The sequence below is a fragment of the Symphalangus syndactylus genome, chromosome 3 (genome assembly GCF_028878055.3).
Source record: "Symphalangus syndactylus isolate Jambi chromosome 3, NHGRI_mSymSyn1-v2.1_pri, whole genome shotgun sequence".
Lineage (NCBI taxonomy): Eukaryota > Metazoa > Chordata > Mammalia > Primates > Hylobatidae > Symphalangus > Symphalangus syndactylus.
This window is the reverse complement of record NC_072425.2, coordinates 53,389,442-53,405,883: the sequence shown is the minus strand read 5'-3', so window position 1 is coordinate 53,405,883 and position 16,442 is coordinate 53,389,442. Positions and strand designations below refer to the sequence as shown.

The 16,442-nt window shown below is 43.0% G+C and overlaps 1 protein-coding gene across 8 annotated transcripts in view; it reads right to left on the bottom strand.

The window, feature by feature from the left end:
- Nucleotides 1–11,389, bottom strand: part of AUH (AU RNA binding methylglutaconyl-CoA hydratase) — a 153,283-nt gene extending 141,894 nt beyond the window's left edge. For 6 of the 8 annotated variants that reach the window (XR_010120032.1, XR_010120033.1, XR_010120034.1 and 3 more), the window contains exons 1-3: nucleotides 11,036–11,377; nucleotides 2,574–2,641; nucleotides 2,368–2,455 (exon numbers count right to left, since the gene is read on the bottom strand). Coding sequence is in view for 4 of the 8 variants with exons in the window: in XM_055271987.2 (XP_055127962.1) it covers nucleotides 2,368–2,455; nucleotides 2,574–2,641; nucleotides 11,036–11,297 (418 nt within the window). In the remaining 4 variants the exon portion in view is untranslated. Of the gene's footprint in view, nucleotides 1–2,367; nucleotides 2,456–2,573; nucleotides 2,642–11,035 lie in introns of all 8 variants that reach the window. The other 2 variants (XM_055271983.2, XM_055271988.2) reach the window with 2 other exon arrangements.
- Nucleotides 11,390–16,442: the final 5,053 nt, after the last annotated feature.

The window sequence follows — 16,442 nt, the reverse complement described above, 5'->3', positions numbered from 1 at the left end:
TGTAAGTTTAAATATTCTTTAAATAATGTAAAGAGATTTTATTTACCTAGAATTTTATTTCATATGTACATGTTAAAAGACAGACCTCTTTGGGAGGCTGAGGTGGGAGGATCATGAGGTCAGGAGATCGAGACCATCCTGGCTAACACGGTGAAACCCCGTCTCTACTAAAAATACAAAAATTAGCCGGGCTTGGTGGCGGGCACCTGCAGTTCCAGCTACTCAGAAGGCTGAGGCAGGAGAATGGGGTGAACCCAGGAGGCAGAGCTTGCGGTGAGCTGAGATCGTGCCACTGTACTCCAGCCTGAGTGACAGAGCAAGACTCCATCTCAAAAAAAAAAAAAAAGACAGACCTACTGGTCAGCTTATAAATGTAAATACATGTAAAAAAGAGGCCAGGTGTGGCCTGTAATCCCAGCACTTTGGGAGGCCAAGGCAGGTGGATCACCTGAGGTCAGGACCAAGATCAGCCTGGCCAACATGTTGAAACCCCGTCTCTACTAAAAACACAAAAAATTAGCCAGGCGTGGTGGCGGGCACCTGTAATCCTAGCTACACGGGAGGGTGAGGCAGGAGAATCACTTGAACCCAAGAGGCAGAGGCTGCAGTGAGCCAAGATCGTGGCACTGCACTCCAGCCTGGGCAACAAGAGTGAAAGTCTGTCTCAAAAAAAAAAAAGAAAGGAAAACCTTTCGGAGAAATCTGAAAGAACAGTTCCATCATATACACTGAATTACTAAAAGAGAATGATATGCCCCAATTTTTCTATAATTAAGACACTGACTTTTGTTGACAAAATACAGTCACAAATCTTGTGTTAAAAGATTATCCTGATTGTACGAAAGTTTAAAAGCACATAAAGCAAAGTAAATAGATTAAATTAACTTGTTAAAAAGTACTCAAGGCTAACAAGTTATTCTTATAAACAGCATGTGGTATATTATTTGAGGACATTTTGCATGTCCTCAAAAAGGCAATCTGTAACAGACAGCCACATACTGTGCTAAAGCATTAAAGCCTTTTTCAAAGTATATTCCTAATGCAGAAATCCAGAACAAATGGGCTGCAAAAGAGTATGTAAAATAAAAAGAATTCCGCCAGTAACTATAGTGCGATAGTTATAAAACCTACTGCCAACAGAAAAACAATTCCAGGATGACCACTAATACTTATTTTTAAAATGTTAATCTGTCTTCACAACATTGATATCACTCCTCAAAAATTCACATAATTGGGCCTTCTTTAAAAACCCTAAAGCTACTCTGTATCTTCCCAATAAGCCATCCAATGACCTTTAGAGAACCTCTCAACCATCAGTCATGTGTTACACTCCTTTACCTCAAGATCATATTCACCTGGTGAATATGATCTAGACATAAGAATCCTAATTCTCTTCATGTAAGTCTTTCACATTGTTTAAAAAGAAAAGAAATCAAAATATACATAAAACCCTTATAAGCACTCCTACTAAGCAGACAGTATTACTCACATTTGACAAATTTAAAAACAGAAATCTGTACTGCATAACGCCATAACCCTAGCAGTTGGGAGTGAGAAACCTACACTCTTCGGTTACTCAACTGGAATTAAAAGTAATTCTTTTCGGTATCCTCCATTTTAAGAAATGTATTAAGAAGGCAATAAAACCTTATCAAAAGCCAAAATACACTGCATATTTCTAAATATCACACTATTCTGCAATATTTTAAGGCAGAAGGCACAGAGATTGAAGCTTAAAAAAATTGAGAATCCTTAAGAATGAAACTAGGGGCCAGGCACAGTGGCTCACCCCCATAATCCCAGCACTTTGGAAGGCCAAAGATGGTGGATCACTTGAGGTCAGGAGTTCGAGACCAGCCTGGCCAACATGGTGAAATCCTGTCTCTACTCAAAATACAAAAATTAGCTAGGTGAGGTGGCAGGCGCCTGTAATTCCAGCTACTCAGGAGGCTGAGGCAGGAGAATCACTTGAACTGGGAAGGTGGGGGTTGCAGTAAGCCAAGATCACGCCACTGCAGCCTGGGTGACCGAGCAAGACTCTATCTTAAAAAAATAAAAGAATGAAACTAAAGAATATTGGCTACAATTAAGACACAACAAACAATATTGTACTACATGTACTACAAACAAGTATTTTAATGGCTCAAAGATTTTTTTTCAACTTCCAAAACGATCTAAATGTTGCAAAAGCTTCTTTCTAATGCTGACAGACTAAGCATGCTTTTTTCTTGTGAATCAGTAAAACACAGACGAAGAGGAGTTGTTGGTAACAGGGTTCAAACCAAAGAACATTCTAATGGAAAACAGGCTACTACTGAGGAAAAATCAGACTACAGTTTAATTTCATAATACAACATATTTACATACCAGCACAGAATATCCCTGGGACTTCACTCCTGATTATTATGGTCCGTACTTTCTTATCAGATTTCAAAGCATCCACAGCTTTTGATAGCTAAACAGAAATAGGAAGCATAGGAGGAAAAAGAGAAAAAAAAAAAAAAACCCTTTTTACATTGATGACAATAATGTATCTTAATATTAGAAGCAAACAGTTTAATCTTTACACTCACCATTTTTATAAGATTTTTACTGAGTGAATTTTTGCCATAAGCTCTGTTTATTCCAAGCACCACAATTCCTAGTTAAAGGGGAAAAAAAGCACAAGCACTTGAGTGAGCAAGGCATTCAGAGAACAGACTCTACATCAGACATCTAGCTAACTTGAACTTAACAAATCAAAGAAATTCATGACATCAGGTTCCCTTCAATTGATCTCTTCTTTTTTTTTTTTTTTTTTTTTTTGAGACGGAGTCTCGCTCTGTCGTCCAGGCTGGAGTGCAGTGGCGCAGTCTTGGCTCACTGCAAGCTCCGCCTCCTGGGTTCACGCCATTCTCCCGCCTCAGCCTCTCCGAGTAGCTGGGACTACAGGCGCCCGCCACCACGCCCGGCTAATTTTTTTGTATTTTTAGTAGAGACGGGGTTTCACCGTGGTCTCGATCTCCTGACCTCGTGATCCGCCCGCCTCGGCCTCCCAAAGTGCTGGGATTACAAGCGTGAGCCACCGCGCCCGGCCTCAATTGATCTCTTCTTAAGCACCAAGGTAATTTGCAACATTTTGGTAAATTTTACATCACTAACTCAAACTAGAGGGAAGACCACACTTATTAGTGAAAGTTTTAAGTTAAAGGATACTATTTAAAATGTGGTTTCATCATCTTCAAGTAGATACAGAAGTAACCGCTAATAAACCTTGTCACATGCAGGTATTACAGCATCTGCTTTTTCTAGGACCAGTTGTTAATATCTCAATTTTTTTTGTTGTTCATACTACACAGTTTTCAGTGATTCTATCCCAAGCTTCTCTCCTGATTTCTGTCTGATACACTTAACCTGAGGGCACTTCCATTTAGATGTCCAAGAAGTACTTCCAACTCAACCTATACAAAACAAAGCTCATTATCTCTCCCACAAACCCAGCTGTCACTCCTAACTGCCCCACTTTTTAATCAAAGACCATCATCTAAACCCAGCCTCCCATTCCTTCCAGTTACCAATTTTCTAAAAACAGTACTATGCATAGAATTCACCCCCTACTTAAAATCCTTTCATTATTTATTTCAAAATATCCAACTTCAAAGATCCTAATTTGATATTCAAAGTTCTACATAACCTCTACTAACCTTCTTTTTCCTGGAGTAGACAAATTTTCACCGTGTATCAGAAATGCCTTCCACTGAGTCAGGGTGGGTATGGTTCTTATTTGCAACTGAGTTAAACTGAGAAGACAACAAAATGTACGCATGCCTTCGCTGTGCAAGAAACTGTGCAGACCCATTCTTTAAAGTATAAAGATGAACTTCTGCTCACAAGAGTAAATTTGCAAGAATTCCAAATGCTCTCAGTACAGAGAAAAGCATAAAGGACTGCTATCTGACAGGATCTGTATTAAACAGCTGAATGACTTTGGGTAGGTCCCAATACTACTGACAACAGCTACCACCAGTAGGCCTCAGGCACTGCTCCAGGTGCTTTAAGCGAATTAACTCATGTAATCCCCACCACAACCCAAGAGGTGGGCACTACTTTTATCCATAGTTAATGGATAAAGAAATGGAGACATGGAGAGGTGAAGTAACTTCCTTCAGCTATTAAGTGGTAATCTAACTCTATACTTGAATAAAACTGTGTTACACTGTTCAAGCTTCAGTTTCCTCAGGAAGAAAATCAAGCAGCTAAGACTAGATGTGTCCATTCATTCAAACATACTGAGTATGTACTATAGTGATCAGCAGCCATGGAACTAGAGTCTAGGAGGGAAATACAGACAATAATCATAGAAATCATTAATAATCATAAATATCATTAATAATCAATTTAAACTGCTTTACAAGCTGTAAGTGGTGCCACAGTAACTCGTAACTAGAATTGATAATGGTCTGGGGCAAAAGGAGATGGTTAGGGAAAGCTTACCCCAGACAGTGAAGGTTAGAAGGATAAGTAGGAGTTAAGGTGAGAGTGAAGGAGAGGGAGTGACTGCCAGGCGGAGGAAACAGGAAAAGCATAAACTAGTCATAGTCCCACTGAATGTCCTGTAACCTACGAGGGGGAGAAGAGAGTGACCAATGAAAGTAAAGAGGTCAGCACAAGCCAGAAATATCCTTACAGACCTGCTAAAAAGTCTGGTCTTCATCCTAAGAACCACTGAAGGAGTTTATGTAGGTATAAACATACACATGCACATATAAAACTGGGGGGGGGGGGGAATAGTTTCTATACTTGGAGATCATACCAGAAGTAGATAGGGGTGGAAGCTTCAAGACACAATTCGAGTCCAATCAACAGATAACAGGTTTGGCTGAGACTGGCAGTGGTAGAATAAAGGATAGTGAAAGGATTCAAGAACTATTCAAAAATTTTAAATGAGTTAAGGATGCCTAGACTGAGGACTGATTTAACTGGAAGAAAGTGTTAAGAAAGTTACCAGGTTTCTGGCTTCAGCAACTGGATGAAAGAAGATGATATTTAATGAGACAAAATCATAGAACTACCAAGGTAAGGGTGGAGGGGAGTAAAGCTCATGAGTTCTGTTTTGAATTAAAGTGAATCTGAAGTGCCTTTCAGACATCCAAGTTGATACAACCTCCAAGGGCTAAGAATGCAGGCTCTAAGGTGTGATTGCTGGGGATGAAATCCCAGTCTGCCGCTTACTAGCTATTCGGCAAGTTACTTAACCTCTCTGATCCTCAGTTTCTTACTCTATTAAGATACTAACAGTTCCACACTCCATGGGACTGTATTAGAATAAAATGATATGACACATGTAAAATTTACAACATGAGGACTCAATTATCCTCCCTTCTAGCATGAACACCTCTCATGCAATAAGTTTCACCATAATTTCTGCTAGATATGATAGTGCTGACATTATTACTGAAGTGTAAAGTGCCATCAAAACGTTTCTAACGCAGTTAATTCCAGCAGTTTTGGTCCCATATCTGAGACTTGATGTTTTGAGTACTTCCACTTCAAAAAGCTAGAAATTAGCTCTGCAATCTGAAATGAATTATCTAATATGTAACAACTGTACCATCAAATGTATCTGTAGACTTTTGATATTCTAAAATGGATAAAACCTTAGCTTTATTTGGCGAAGTCTAAAAGTTTTTGTTTTATAACTGTCTCACTTTAATTCACAATTCAATCACTTCTCAAGAACTCAATTATCATGCATCCTCCTCACATAACCTAGAAAATTTACCAAACTCAGAAAAGCTTAGGCATTCACATGCCAATCTTAATTTTTCTGACTTTTCACAAAACATACAAAAATCTTCAGTGAATCTGTAACAAGGTCACATCACAGCATTAATCCTGCTCTATAAAGCTCACACAACTGAAAGATGAATGTAACAACTTTGCTGAGACTTTAAAAACAAAAAAAATACATTTTGCTTATACAAAATGAAAAAATACACTCAAAGTGAAAGTCCTCCTTCCCTAGAACCAGCTCACTCCCTTCCCCAGAGGAAGCCACAGTTATCACAGTTACATGTAATGTAATCTTCCAGAAGATGTTCAACGTATCTACACACAGAAATAGAGTTGTATATTACCATTTGGCTCGTTGTTGCTATTTTACATAAATGCATCATATGTTCTGTTGGAGCTATTCTACATAAATAGGTTTATACTTTTTTTTTTTTTAAGAGACAAGGTCTTGTTGTGTCACCCAGACTGGAGTGCAGTGGCTCCATCATAGCTCACTGCAGCCTCAAAGTCCTGGGCTCAAGCAATCCTCCCGTCTCAGCCTCCTGAGTAGCTGGGACAACTAGATATCCACAAGCAAAGGAATGAAGTTAGGCCTCTTACTACACACCACATATAAAAATTAACTCAAAATTGAATCACAGTCACAGATGAACATGACAGTGAAAACCATAAAACTCATAAAAAACGTAAGTGTAAATCTTTGTAAACTTGAGTTAGGCAATAGTTTCTTAAATATAATCTAAGGCATAGCTACAAAAAGAACAAATAGAGAAACTGAACTACATCAAAATTAAAAACACTAGTTCTTCAAAATATATCATCAAGAAAGTGAAAAGACAACCCAGAGAATGGGAGAAAATATTTGCAAACCATCCATCTGACAAGAGGCTTGTATCCAGTCTCAACGATAAAAAGACAACTCTCATGCCTCAACAATAAAAAGATAATCCAATTTAAAAAGTGGCAAAGGGGCCAGGCGCAGTGGCTCACACATGTAATCCCAGCACTTTGGGAGGCCGAGGCAGGCAGATCACGAGGTCAAGAGATCAAGACCATCCTGGCCAACATGGTGAAATCCTTGGCCAGGCCTGGTGGCAGGCGCCTGTAGTCCTAGCTACTCAGGAGGCTGAGGCAGGAGAATACCTTGAACCCAGGAGGCGGAGTTTGCAGTGAGCCGAGATTGCACCACTGCACTCCAGCCTGGGAGACAGAGCTAGACTGTCTCAAAAAAAAAAAAAAAAAAAAGTGGCAAAGGATATGAGTAGACATTTCTCCAAATGTATGCACAGGGCCAATATGCATATGAAAAAATGTTCCAACAGGGAGTTGAACCTGATCTGAAGCTCTCCTACAACAGAACCCCATCATGGTAGTCCTTTTGAATAGTCTTCCTCAACATCTTTAAAAAAAAGATGTTCAACATCACTAGCCATGAGGGAAAACCAAATCAAACCACAAAAAGTTACCATTTCCCACCCAATAGGGTGGCTAACAAAAGAACAATAACAACTGTTGCCAAGATGTGGAGAAACTGGAGCTCTCGTGCCTTGCTAGGAGCATATAAAATGCAGATGCTTTAGAAAACAGTTTAGTAGTTCCACAAAATGTTAATCATTGAATTACCATAGGACCCAGCAATCCCACTCCTATGTGAAAATATAAAGATGACCACAAAAGCTTATATTAATATATGAATGTTCTAAGCAGCATGGTTCATATTATCCAAAAAATGGAAACAATCCAAATGTACATCAGCAATGAATAAATAAAATGCGATATATCCATACAATGAATATTACTTGGCCATTAAAAGCATAGAGGTACTGGTACAAGCTACAATAAGGATGAGCCTTGAAAATATGGTATGTGAAAGATGCCACAAAAACACGACTTATTATACTATTCTTTTATAGACAAATCTATTGATACAAAAGTAGACAAATGAGGGTTTTTTAAGGCTGGAGGGATAAGGGGGGGAGTAGGGAGTCACTGCTAAAGACTACAGGGTTTATTTTTGAGTTGATAAATGTTCTAAAATTGGCTTGTATTGACAAAGCATAACTGTGAATACACTAAAAACAACTGTACATTTTGAATTTTATGGTATATGATTTAAATCTCAATATAGATGAGATTAAATCTTAATCTTAGAGATTTAAAAATACACACTGTATCTCAATACATATATTTATTGAGATATAATTTACATACCATAAAATATATAAAAATATATTTTTTTAAACATGGAAAAAAACATATGAAAGGAATCAACTTGTTAAATCAGAAAAGGCAGTAGGTACTGAAAGACCTGCTACCTCTGCCACAGTCCACCTGACAAGCTTGGACAAGGATGCTGTCGGTAAAGAAGCACATGGAAAGGTTTCAAACACGAGAAGACCTGATGATAATCTAGATGTGAAAGAGGAGGAAGAAGCAGGTATCAAGGAGGATCTGTACTATGCAATTGCTTGTTTGCTGTATTTCTGCCAGAAGTTGTTCTGACATGGTTCACAAAGATGATCTTGAAAAGGGCCATAATTATGCCAAATCGCAGGAAGGTTGGTAGGGGAAGGGGAGGAGTCATTCCAGAAAGTGTGTGCAAAAGCTACACACAGAAAAGAACAGGAAAAAGCAGAGCTCAGGTCCAGTGGCAGGGAGATAGACTATGAGATGCCTGACGGTTAAGAAGGCCCAGCAGGCAACGAGGAGCCTTTGGAGGTGTTTAACTGAGCAGATTCGTGGTTTTTGGCCTTGAAGAAAGGTAACTCCAGCACCCCTGGAAGAAAAAGTGGGAAGGAGAATGCTTGGAGACCATGTGACCTATGAAGAAGGCTATGCAAGAGAGACCTCTGTAAGCCATGACCAGGACTCCTGCTCTAAAACTGAGTAGGATGGACAACAATGCAAGAAATAACCACTAAAGAAATTTGATGGCTGGGGGCAGTGGCTCACGCCTGTAATCCTAACTCTCTGGGAGGCCGAGACGTGTGGATCACCTGAGGTCAGGAGTTGGAGGCCAACCTGGCCAACATGGCAAAACCCCGTCTCTACTAAAAATACAAAAAAACTAGCCAGACGTGGTGGCGGGCACCTGTGATCCCAGCTACTCGGGAGGCGGAGGCAGGAGAATCACTTGAACCTGAGAGGCGGAGGTTGCAATGAGTGGAGATCGCACCATTGCACTACAGCCTAGGCGACAAGAGTGAAACTCCCTCTCAAAAGAAAAAAAAAGAAAAGAAAAGGAAATTTGGTTATAGAGCTACGCCTCCCACAACAAATTACAAATATAGAGCCCAGATGAGACCTGGTGTATTCTGCACTACTTACCCCCACCCACCTAAAGTGCTGCGTGCTGTTTGAGGCTCCTGTGACTAGGAGAGTCATCCTATTCCTTAGAGGCTGCTGAGAGCACCAAATTTTGGACCCACCTCTAAGAGAACAAAGGCACCCAGGAAACTCCTTCACCTGTAGTATCCTTGACCTCATGTTTTTCTTTGCACTGCTTATTGCTGGTTCAACAGTAAAGCAAAGCAAAGCCTAGGTAATGTTAGCCAAGCCTGAGTCGTCATTCTTGCCGATTCTCAAAGGAGGCGGGGTCAACTTTAAGAAACCATGATGTATGTCCTATCTCATCAGGAAATGAAGGCTAAAGAAAAAAAAAAGAAACCATGATATCCAAAAAACATTTTCGTTTATTATTTTTTATTATCTGATATTCTCTCTTCTGTCCATTCAGATCCTAACTTAAAGTCTGTCCAGACATTTTGCACAAATATTCCTTTAATTGCGTTCAAGTCATAACGACCAAAAAAATAGAATATGGTGCATATTAGTAGCTGTTCTTGCAATCCCTTTATATCTAACATATTGTTGGTACACTTAAAGGAAGTGAAGTCCCAGCATGACTAAGCTTACCCAAAAGATGATGGCATTCAGGCTCTAATCACTCCAGTGCCAATCTACGCTTCCAGCTGAATTTCTTACTATTCTGCTTATGCCACACTACTGCCACACTTGCCTTATGTTACATCCCAAATACACCACACATGTTCACATCTCCATGCTTTGACCATGTTCTTGTTCCTGTCTGGAATAATAAGTAAGGAATAAAGTAATTCATCACACTCCTGAAGCACTGCTACGGGCTAGTAGCAATTTATACTAACAATCTCATCTCATGTTCATAACAAACCTATAAAGTTGGTATTGTTTTTCCTGTTTTACACGTGAGATAAGTCTGCCCAAGAACCCTCACAAATGGCAAAATCCACTGCCTATTAAAGAATGCCTTGGAACCCCTTTCAAATGGCGAAACCCTGCAGGTATTACAGCCCTTTCCTCTTACCATGCCTTGAAGTTCACACAGCCTACTAATAACCAGGATCTGCTTCACTATACTAAAAGCATCATGACTTACACACGCTTTTCACTTCTGCTTAACAGATTATAGGTGCTCAACAAATGCATGTCAAAATTAAAAGACTGGTCCTCTGGCTTAACCCGGGTAAACTGCTATTCCACCCTTCACGACCCGTTTAGCTTTTCCCTGCACTGCCAGTGAAAGGAACTGGGCTTTAACAGTATTCCCTAGGATTGTCAGCCTCCTTCAAAGCCTTCAACCCTCTGTAGTGTATTGCTAATGATGTCTCCTCTCGTAGAAGGTAGCTCAAGGGCAAGATCCATACCATCCACATTCTTATCGCCAGAGCTGAGGAAAATAAAAAGTGCTCAAAATTGTTTAAATGAAGTGGAACAGTCCCTCAAGACTAACTTTCTAAGAGAAAATGAACAAGAGGAAAAATTGTTCCAGCTGAGCAGCTTCAAATTTAAGATTCTCCGTAATAATAAAAAGCAGTTTCACTGCAGCTTTTACAACTCCACCACTAATAGCTGAGTTTACAGAAGGCCATTACACAGCAAGAATAAAGCCTGGTAGCAAGGATTAAATACCCAGGGTATATATTGACCTTGGTTTGTCTGGAGCAGAGGGCGTAAGCTGCACTTCTGTTTGCCGCGCTGAATGCGGTCACTTTACAGGTAAGCTGCTCGGGGGTACACGTCTAGGTTATTAAAAGCAAGAAATAGGTGCACAAGGAAACGGCCACGCTGGGTGAGTAGGGAGGTGAGAAAGGGGAGGGACCCAGGTTCGGTGCGCCTGCCTGACCTCGACCCCGCGTCCTGCCGGCGGACGCTGCACCTTTTGCCCGTCCTGAGAGCGAGCGGCCGCCCCCTGCCCCGCGCCTGCCCAGCGTTCGCACCTCACCTCGGTTCTCCTCCTCCAGGTGCCGCACCCGCAGCTCGTCCTCCGTCTTCATCTCAGAGCTGTAGCCCCTTTTCGGGGCGGGACCCCCGGCCGCAGGTACCCAGCCCTGGGCCCAGATCGCCGGGCCCACCCGCCGGCCTGCCAACGAGCCGGGCAGCCTCAACCCCGGACAGAGCCACGCACTGCAAGCGGCCACCAGGCGGGCACCGCCAGCATGCAAGTATCCCAAGACCCCAGGTGCCGCCGCCACCGCGGCCGCCATGTTGTCTGTTTACGGCGTGGAACTGCCAGTGCCGCTCCGCCGCCGCCCGGCGCCGACCTGCCGCGCGCACGCGCACGGCTTCCCGACCCCCAGCCTCGCTCCGGCTTGGCCCCGCCCTCCGGAGCCGTGTTCCCGCCCCTCACCGCCCCGCCGAGGCCCCGTGACCCGAGGCCTTGCCCCATTCTCCACGCGAGGTTGGATGGTTTGTCCAATACAGAAGGAAAGAAAGTAGTTTTCCAAGGCTATGGAATAATTCAGGGAAGACTTTTCTATAAGAACTACCCAGAGGGAATTGTCTCCCGGTAGTCCCTGGACCATGCCTTGCGGTCCTGTGTTAAGTAAGCTGCAAAAGTGAACAAAAAAGTTTTGTCTCCTCAAGTTGGCTGAAGGTGTGGCAGCCCATCGTTGGTCACTGCCTTACTTATGGATCTCAGGTTGTTGGTTTAGCGTCCCTGATAAGCATAAATGATGTATACTACGTGGCGTTCAGGAAGAGGATGAGAACAGCAAACAGGCAAAGGAGTTCTTTCTCCAGCCCACCCACTCGTACCGATGTCCCATGGCCATTCCTGGATGGAAAGAGTCCTATAGGGGTTCAAACAAGCCATACGCTGAGATGGGATTTAGACTATGTAGCTCTTCCAGAAACTCGGGATATCAATTTAGTGTGTAGGTACTCATCAAAGCATGTTGCAGTAGAATTTTTGCTACCTAGCTTTTATCAGATCTCTAATGGGAAAGCTTGCATTTAAGAATACTGGGCGGGGGGGGTGGCTCATGCCTGTAGTCCAAGCACTTTGGGAGGCCGAGGCGGGTGGATCACCTGAGGTCAGGAGTTTGAGACCAGCCTGGCCAACATGGTGAAACCCTGTCTCTACTAAAAATACAAAATTAGCCGGGTGCAGTGGCGCATGCCTGTAATCCCAGCTACTCGGGAGGCTGAGACAGGAGAATCGCTTGAACCTGGGAGGCGGAGGTTGCAGTGAGCTGAGACTGCACCATTGCACTCCAGTCCAGGCAACAAGAGTGAAACTCTGTCTCAAAAAAAAAAGAAAAAGAATACTGTTTGAAAAATGTGCTGCTATGAGCATATGTCTAGTGCCACAGAAATTTCTTGTATTTTTTAGTCCTAAGCAAAACATCCTTCATTATGTCCTCAGCTTTTATCCAATGTAGAAACAAAAAGTAGACTGAATTCCATTACTGCATCTGCTGTAGAATGATGTTGAAGGCACCTTCTTATTTTTATTTTTATTTTTTATTTGTTGAGACAGGTTCTGGCTCTGTCGGCCAGGCTGGAGTGCAGTGGTGTGATCTCATCTCGCTGCAACCTCTGCATCTCAGGCTCAAATGATCCTCCCACCTCAGCCTCCTGAGTAGCTGGGATCACAGGCACACGCCACCACATCTGGCTAATTTTTGTATTTTTAGTAGAGATGGGTGTCTCCATGTTGGCCAGGCTGGTCTCGAACACCTGACATCAAGTGATCCACCCAACTCGACCTCCCAGAATGCTGGGATTACAGGCGTGAGCCACCATGCACAGCCCACTTTTTATTCTATCTTTTGTAAAGTTCCATGCAGGAAAATTTTCTTGAAGTTTACTACAAGGAAAACTTTGCTTCCTTTGTATCTTTCCTCTTTTCTGATAATGATGTTCACTTTGACTGCTGGGTGTTGTGATTTTTATTGTTATGGTTTCTTTCTAATTTGGTCTTGTGGTCACCAGAGGGAGGGTAAATCTGGAGGTGACAGGGAGTTCGGCCAGTGGAAGGGGGTCAAGGAAGGGGCACCTGTGGAGCTAAAGCCTCTATTGGGGTCCAGCGTGTTACCCAAGCAGTTTCCCATGGGAGTTCTAATTGGTGGGTTTAGAGCAAGCAGGCACAAGTTCCATGGAGTCACCCTGTCACTGTGAGGTGGTCACTGGAGCCGATCTACACAGTCCATGTGGGTTATAGAGGTCAACAGGTGAGTCAAGCAGGCTGCATTTACCTGTCCCGTAGGGAGATGGTCACCAGGAAGCAGTTGCATTAAGCAGATATCTGGATGGATCACATTGAAGAACTGGGAGGAAGCAGAGAACTGGAAACTGTATCAAAGGTGATTGAGCCCTGCTTCTCATATGAGAAAGTTAAACATGCTCAAAATAGATGCCAAGGCAAAATAAAATTATGAGAATCACTGTACTAGCGATGGCAGCGGCTGCTCCAGACGGCCTGCTGCTGCAGCAAGGAGGCATGGCCAGGGCGGCACGCTCTCTGGCGGGAGCCAGGGATAAGCGTGAGACCTACCCCTTCTGAGTTGGGGTGGGAGCTCCCTGGGTTCCTCTGCAACACAGCTGCAGACTGGGGCCTCCTGCTCCACAGAGCAGACGGGAGCACCGCCCAAGGTGTGGCTGCAGATCTGAGCCTCCTTGTGCTCTTGGGGGACCAGGAGCAGGCAGGAGCCCTGCCCTCCGGGGGGCAGCTGCAGCCACCCAAACCACAGCTGCAGCCCCAGGCATCCCTGCACTCTTGGGGGCCCAGGAAGGCCCTGCATGCCCTCACAGGCTCAGAAGTGCCTGCTCCTGCTGCCTGGCTTCTCCCTGCTGTTGGCACCTGCTCCATTCTTGGAGCAAAGTTGAGGCTGAACCCAGGCACCATGAATGGCAGTGGGAGGCAGACAGACTCCTGGGTAGAAGGGGGTAGGTCCCCAGTGAGGCCCCAATTTCTGGCCAAGGAGGGCCTGAAGGGTGGGGGTCAGGCTGCCAGCCCCATGAACCAGAGTGGGAACTTGTGGTGCCTTTTCCGAGCCTGCCCATGGCTGCCCACGGACCAATCAGCAGCAGGCACTTGCTCCGCTCTGAGGCCCATAAAATCCCCAACTCAGCCAGAGCTGAGCAGATGATGGGACAACCAGCTGCAGAGAGGAGCTACCCTCTCAGCTGAGAGCTTCAGAGACTGCAGAGATGTCAGAACTACCAGCTTCAGAAGGAAGTGACCCTCTCCAGGGCCTCCTGTCTGTTAGGAGCTGGGCAGACTTCAGGACAACCTGCCTACAGAGAGGAGCTACCCACTGCGGTTCTCCTCTGAGCTGTTTTAATGCTCAACAAAGCTTCTCTTTGTCTTGTTCAACCTCCACTTGTCTGCATACCTCATTCTTCCTGGACACAGGACAAGAACTCTGGCAAAGGTGCCACCAGCCACAGAGGTTTCTGGCCAGGAAATCGACACCTCAAAGGTCCTGTAACACTAGGAAACTCAGAATTGTATTTACAGATCAACCATTGCAATTATTGCAATTATATAATTACTGCTTATTAATATTGGTCTCCAGTTGTTTTGATATCTTTATGTCGGTTCATCAATAGATGGTAAATTTAGAGAAAGCAGTTATACAGTGCTCCTGACAGTGCTATTTAAAATAATATAACTTCAGATAATACTGATAATTGACTAGGACAGTTGCAGAAAGATAATCATAGATTGTTTGGGTCATAGAAGAAAACAAAGGACCACCCATTGTTTCTAAAGGCATAGAGCCTGATGGAAAAAATGCAATATAGAGGACTATCCCCTTCCCTAACATTTGGGACTCTTGTCCTTATTTACAATAGTCATGCACTATCTCAGGTCTGTGACCAAAGTTGATTCTTAAAAATTAATGCAACTAATAAACATCACCATGACTATCACAACCTGTCAAGCATGACAACTAATAGCAAATTGCCAAATATCAGGAATTTAACAAATTCCAAACCAAATAGACATGGCTTTGGATACTTGCTCTATAATTGCTCCACTTTGAGACATCAGTGAGTTATTTAAATACTTCATGCTTCCACTTCTTCATCTGCAGTATAGCTAATATATCTATTTCACCTTATGAATTCTTTTTTTTTTTTCTTTTTTCAGACAGAGTCTCACTGTCACCCAGGCTGGAGGGCAGTGGTGTGGTCTCACCTTCTGGGTTCAAGTGATTCTCCTGCCTCAGCCTCCCGAGTAGCTGGGACTATGGGCACGCACCATCATGCCCAGCTAATTTTGTTTCTTCTTTTTGTAGAAACAAGGTTTTGTCACATTGGCCAGGCTTGTCTCGAACTCCTGACCTCACATGATCCATCTGCCTCAGCCTCCCAAAGTGCTGAGATTACAGTCATGAGCCACCATGCCCCGCTGAATTCTTTATCTTCAGTTCCTTCACCTATAAAATGAGAATAATTATGCCCATTTATTGGGTTGATAAGTATGTAAAACACTTGACACCAAGAAAGAAATATAACAGCATAGAAATATTAGCTACCATTTACCAACTTCCTTCTTAGTCTATTTAAGAAGGCATTTTGATATCTTATTTAATGTTCAAGAAACTTTCAAGTTGGTATTACTACCCCCATTTTTATAGATGAGGAAACTGAGATTAAGTTACTTACCAAAGCCTGCATCTGGGAAGCCATGGAGCTGGAATTCAAATACTGATACATCTGACTCCAAAGCTCATGTTCTTTTTCTTTTTTAAAAATCTTTTAATTTTTTTTTTACTAGAAACAAGGGTCTCACTATGTTGCCCAGGCTGGTTTTGAACTTAGGCTCAAGCCGTCCTTCTGCCTCAGCCTCCCAAAGCGCTGGATTATATGTGTGAGCCAGTGGGCCCAGTCAAAGCCCATATTCTTAGTCACTAGTTAGAACAGCCTTTCAATAAATGTTAAGGCACTCAATAAAATGTCATGACCTCTGGAATTCCTTTCTACTTTTCAGTGAAAGATTGTCAAGTATGAAACAGGAATAATGAATATCAGTTTGGGAAAAGGCGGGTAGCGGCTTGTTGTTTGAAATGAGAAGAGTATAGCCAGGTGTGGTGGTGTGCACTGGGAGGTTGAAGCAGGAGGATTGCTTGAGCCCAGGAGTTCAAGGCCAATCTGGGCAACATAGCAAGACTCCGCCACTGAAAAAAGAAAAAAAAGGAAGAAATGGCAAGAGTGAAAGAGTGGAAAAGCTGGAGCATTCAGAGTACTACACTCACTAATCTCCTAACCTGCTTCTACCTCTTCTACATCCAGCAGAACTGTGAGGTAAACAAACCTCCTTTCTTTAGAAACTACCCGGCCTCAGCTATTCTTTTATAGCAATGAAAAATGGACTAAGACAAGGACCAAATATCTTTTTC